This window comes from Empidonax traillii, unplaced genomic scaffold, assembly GCF_003031625.1.
Source record: "Empidonax traillii isolate 1590-97213 ecotype Southwest subspecies unplaced genomic scaffold, ASM303162v1 scaffold706:size701851, whole genome shotgun sequence".
NCBI lineage: Eukaryota > Metazoa > Chordata > Aves > Passeriformes > Tyrannidae > Empidonax > Empidonax traillii.
In genome coordinates this window covers 695,874-701,873 of record NW_020955899.1, presented here as the reverse complement: position 1 = coordinate 701,873, position 6,000 = coordinate 695,874, and the positions used below count along the sequence as shown (strand labels likewise).

The window sequence follows — 6,000 nt, the reverse complement described above, 5'->3', positions numbered from 1 at the left end:
GTTTTGTTTTGTTTTGTTTTAACGTAGGACAGACTATGAAGAAAGGACCAGAGAGCAAGCTCAAAAATGTGTCAGTAAAACACAATTAGATCCAACAAAGGTAACCCTGCTGAAAAATGCATAATTTAAAAGATGTTTAGCCATAAAACACTAAATTTATAAGACAGTAGGCAGAAGAAAGGCAGCTGAGATTCTAAGTCACACATTTTACTGAGATTCACAAGAAGAGAGGTAATGATGTACCCTGTGGTCTTTTCACAGTCCCACTTCACAACCAGGCAATCATTTTGAATTTATGAGCTGGGACAATTCCTGGGGTGTTTCAGTCTCAAATTCACTAGGTTGCAAAAGCCTTATGAAAAATAATATTTTCTCTAACATTTTTGGTAACAGCATGTACAAGACTAGGGTCATGCTGGCCCAGCCAGCATGGGTTTAAGAAAGGCAGGTCCTGTTCTACTGACCTAATCTTCTTCTATGTCCATGTGACCCATTTAGTGGATGCAGGAAAGGCTCTGGATATTGTCTACCTGGACTTGAGTAAAGCCTTTGGCACAGTTTCCCACAGCATTCTCCTGGAGAAACTGGCTGCTCATGGTGTGGATGGATGCACTCTTCACTGGGTAGAAAACTATCTGGATGGCTGGGCCCCGAGAGTCATGGTGACGGGTGCTACATCCAGCTGGTGGCTGGTCACCAGTGGGGTTCCCCAGGGCTCAGTGCTGGGGCCAGTTCTGTTTAATATCTTTACTGATACCTGGATGAGGGGATCAAGACCACCCTCAGTTCCTTTGCAGCTGGCACCAAGTTGGGCGGGAGTTGATTTGCTGGAGGGCAGGAAGGCTCTGCAGAGGGATCTGGACAGGCTGTATTGATGGGTCAAGACCATTTGTATGAGGTCCAACAAGGCCAAGCGCTGGGTGCACCTGGCTCACAACAACCCCAGGCACTGCTACAGGCTGGGGGCAGAGTGGCTGGAAAGCTGTCCAGCCAAAAAGAACCTGGGGGTGCTGGCCAACAGCAGCTGAACATGAGCCAGCAGTGTGCCCAGGTGGCCAAGAAGGCCTGTATCAGCAATAGTGTGGCCAGCAGGACCAGGATTACTGATTGTCCCCCTGTACTTGGCACCAGTAAGGCCGCATCTTGAATCCTGTGTTCAGTTTTGGGCACCTCACGATAAGAAAGACATTGAGGTGCTGGAGCGTGTCCAAAGAAGGGCACTAGAGCTGGTGAAGGGTCTGGAATATAAATCCTATGAGAAGTGGCTGAGGGAGTGCAGTTGTTTAGCCTGGTGTAAAGGAGGCTTAGGGGGGACCTTATTGCTCTCTACAACCACCTGAAAGGAGGTTGTAGCCAAGTGAGGGTCAGCCTCTACTCACAGCTAACAAGTGACAGGATAAGAGGAAACAGCCTCAAATAGTGTCAGGGAGGTTTACAATGGATATTAGGAAGATTCTCTTCATGGAAAATATTGTCAAGCATTGGAACAGGCTGTCCAGAGAAGTGGAAGAGTCACGACCCCTGGCATAGTGTAGATGTGGCACTGTGGGTTTAGGGATGGACTGGGCAGTGATGGGCTCAAGGCTGGACTTGATGATCTTAGAGATATTTTTCAACCTAAACAGTTCTATGATTTTAAGTATATGGTCATGTGTATATAATTCGATGCATTTACATTTGAAATGTAAGTCTTGTACTTCAGACTCTCATCTGCCTATTCATTTCTTTGCATTCCAGGTATCACATTTGTTTCAAACTGACAAGATCTAGAATATACAAACTAAAATACAAACACCTATTGAAGAAAGGTAATACCTGTTACTTATAGAAAATGGTATATCTTCAGGTCAAAGTAAGAATTCATTGCATTAACAATTATTTTATGCACTGCCATGCATAATTACCCCTTTCCTCTCTATGTTAATAAGAAATAAATTTTTTTTATGAGTTATATATACTTCAAATAGACCCTACTAAATTACTGTTCCTTAAAAGTTCTTGGAACTCCCTGGACTTGGCAAGTGTCTTCAGATACCAAAATGAAAACAAAACCAGAGGATGGGGCAGTCTGTTAAAGCCTGTTTACAGTACTATAAAGGTCATATTTTTTGGGCCATTGTTTTGCAAAAATAGAAATCTGAAAATATGGCAAGCCAGATGAACAGATTGATGTCAATATTTCAATTCTATTTTTACAATATAAGTCATAACTTCACTTTGTATGTATTAAAACTGAACACATTTAAATTAAATACTTACTAAGGAGTGCTTATCTGCAAAACATGTGAAGCAAATGGGTTTCTGGTAATGGCTTCTTGAACATCTAAAAAAACCCATGAAAGTATATAATAAATATTATGTAAACCAAATACTTTAATAAAAATAAGATTCACAGTCAGACACTCTACACAGAACTTTCTGAAGATTGTGGAAATGCAGTTTAATAGCACTAGTTTTATTTCCCCTATCAACTGCTGCTGAAATATAGGCCACATCTCTATTTTTAAAATGTGTATCTTGATATTATATGAACAAAAGATTTAGTGTCAATAAAGAAATCTAAAGCTAGAGAAAAGAATGCCAGCAACTCTAAGCCAGCAACAAATATTCCAGGCATAGACTGGTTAGTGACAAACTGTTATTCATTAAAAAGACCACTATGAAAGTGCACAGTTTCAGTCACTTAATTTTTTAACATGTGAAAATAAAGCCAAAAAAAGGTGTGCAGAAAGGTCACAGCGTAAAAAAGCAATGTACTTCTATGAAATGTAAGTACATACAACAATTTACTTACGTACAGGTACCTACTTACATGTAAGTCTACCTGTAAAATTTCCCAGCTTCCTATTACCAATTTTAATCCCTAAAAAATTAGGCAAGCTAATTAAGTTTCCCAGGTACATACAATCGTGTATGTATTACATTAATTTTCACAGTTACTTCATTTGCAATCTGTTAACTCCTGTGACTCTTTGTTTCTTTCATATTCCTAACATACTTTTCTTACAGTTTTCCTTTTCACACTTCGCAAACTTCAGCATTCTTGCTCCCAGTTCTTTTGCTCAATTTACCTTTCCCTATATTTCTTTGTTGTTTCTCTGTTACTTATACAGCAATTTAGTTTCTGTATTCATGTATTTCTCTTTTCATACCTACTTTCCTAACCTGAGCACATTGTACTAAAACACCTCTCTGGTAAAAAATGGAATTCTTCATTTCCATTTGCCTGGAGGCAATAACCACAAGTTATGATATAATGAAATTCGGAACCACTGTTTGATGGAGCAGGAATTGTAAGCTACAGCTGCAGAAAATTCCTAAACAGTTGCAAAGATCTATTATTCTGCTGTGCAGTTTATAGGAAATTGAAGCCTTTTTCCTTGAAGTCATGCAATCCACCATGTGATGTAGAAATGTATGGATAGTGTGCAGAGGCTTAATAAGCCCTGGTTTAGTTTGATTCCAGGAAATGAGGGGGTATACTTGGGTAACCTGATCATGAAATGGTGCAGTCCAGAAGGAAAAGTAGTGGACTAGTAAAATGAAATCAATTGACTTCAAGGAACTCTTATAAACTCAAATAACTGGCATGTAAAATCTTGTATGAAAAAAGTCCAAGGAAAACATAAAATTCAAGAGAGTTGGCAATTCCACAAACAGCACAAAAGGCAAGCAGAAGTTATTTCAATCATATGAAAAGTCAAACAGTGGAGAGACCACGTAGACTGTCACAAGTTCCCCACTGATTTCAAATACAAGATGGAGCACACAAAATACCAGAACTATGCCAAACTAATGAGATGTATGACCTATGCATGTATGAGTGCATAGGTCAAAGCATATCCAAAGCATTAGATAAAGGAAGAGATGCAAGAAATAAGTTTGTTCTATAACCGTGTTAGTTACTGTAAGATGACTAATGAGAATTTTAGCTAATTAATCACTGGGGAAAAAATTATTGAGAACAAGTACAGACGTTTTCCCCACATTCTTCAGCAACATGGAAACTGTGATTGGAAGTTCATATAAAAAGCACCAGTATAAACCAGGCATGAAATCAGCCTGCCATAGAGAAAGAACAGGTTAGAGAACACTTAAGTAAGTTTGACATTTTTAAAATGGTTGCACAAGTGATATTCACTTAAACATTCAGATTTGTCTGCAGCCATGTCCTAGCTCAGTATTTGTGACCTTTAAGAATTCATGGAGAAGAAGAACTTTCTAAAATACTAGAAGAAAATAAAATGCCATTCATTACAAAGGGATTTATTTGCAAAAAATGTACGATATATCATATAAAAGGCAATTATTTGCAAAAATAATTGCAAAAAATAAAAGATGGATAAGATGCATCTTGAAAGAACATTTTGGACAAAAATCTGTTGCAAACAACATCTACAGCTGGGCTGAAGGTGTCATATTTTGAATCATATTTTTGGTCAAAAAAAGGTCACCATTAAATTAATCTCACTGACTTCAAGAAGGGTTTAATGATTTTGATATACTGTTTGCTAAATTCAGTTGTTGATGATGATGATAATAATAATTTCTATCATAGGATTCCTGGTTTTAATCCAAATAAATCTATGGCGACGAAATATAAAGGTATTTAATCACTTGATGTATCAAATATTTATTATCCAACTTACTTTGTAGCCTTTGATTGAGACAATTAAGAGACTGGAAAATCCTCTGTTCTTCCACCGAGAGTGCACTCATGCCTGGACACAGAGCCCTGTTAAGCAGTGAGGGCTGGCTGGCTGGCTGCACACTGTCCATAGCTGCCAGGATTTCACCCTCTGCAATGGGTGTATTTGCTAGTTTTTCTGCCATTAGAAACTGAACAGTGCTTTCTGAAACTGAAGAGATTACAGGGGGGAAATTCAAATGAGAAGAGCTCATTACATTTAAGTAGACTGCTTGTTTTCATGACTGTATGTCTGTGAAACACATAAAACTGACATTGAAAGATCAATTTGCAAAATCAAGAAACAGGATACATTAGAAAATAAAGTAATTAAGAGCACTAATTCATCTTATAATTGGCATCAGAGCAAGTCTTAATGAGTTTGGAAATATGTAATGGTAGCAAGCAATACCTTTCCATATCATACAGTTTTGTATGACACGTACAGCTACAAACAGAGATGGAATGACATTTTTTTTTTCTGCTTAGAATCACTGATGTCAAAAGGCACAAGTCATGTTACACAGTGGATGTCTTAGGTCTTTCTACTTTATGCACAACCAAGAATTGAAGTGAGTTGTGTTACTATACCTTCCTCAGATTTATAGATGTTTTTCATCTTTTGTATTGGATCAAATGCAGATGGAACAGGACTCAGCTGGACAGTACATAACGAATTCTATAAAAAATATTATAAGAATATTTTTAGTATAATTTAAGTCAACTACTACCTTCTGAACATGTTTTATTTATTATTTCATATTACCAAATGTTTAGGAGTGCTAAAGTGTATACTAATTCAGTGAGGTATTCTGGTTGGTTTTATTCTTGTCATTAGCAGTGACAGCAAACTGACTAAGCATATTGATTCAAAATTGCATGACACTGAACAAATCTTTGATATTTCTAGAACTCTTTCCATTTTGAAGATAAATAAGCTTTTTCTTTTTATAGTATTTTATATTAACCTGTGCATGATGAGTAGGCTCCCATCTTTTAGATGCTACATTTTGTCTTCTGTGCCCTGAAACAGCTCTGTGTTTATTTTCATAGTTGCCAAGAACTTGATTTTGTCTTGTAACAGGAGCAAAACCTTAAACGACATGCAGACAAAAATAAACCAAAAATGTGTAAAAACATGATAAAGATAGTAGTAGCAAAACTAATAATAGTGAGTAAATATCTCTGCCCGCATTCAGAGGTTTACATCTGATCTCAGGCACTTGTAAGGCATTTTTTGCCTCATGTTAGCATAGGACTATGAGATACAGGTGTGGATTGTATGTGGACATAAGCAGGTTAAGTGAAGCCCC

General features: G+C 37.4%; 1 protein-coding gene across 1 annotated transcript in view; it reads right to left on the bottom strand.

The window, feature by feature from the left end:
• Positions 1-2,165: 2,165 nt before the first annotated feature.
• CEP126 (centrosomal protein 126) overlaps positions 2,166-6,000 on the bottom strand; it is a 32,329-nt gene continuing 28,494 nt past the window's right edge. The window contains exons 8-11 of the mRNA XM_027900091.1: positions 5,656-5,780; positions 5,279-5,366; positions 4,650-4,859; positions 2,166-2,323 (exon numbers count right to left, since the gene is read on the bottom strand). Of these exons, the coding sequence (XP_027755892.1) occupies positions 2,259-2,323; positions 4,650-4,859; positions 5,279-5,366; positions 5,656-5,780 (488 nt within the window). The 3' untranslated portion in view covers positions 2,166-2,258. The remainder of the gene's footprint in view (positions 2,324-4,649; positions 4,860-5,278; positions 5,367-5,655; positions 5,781-6,000) is intronic.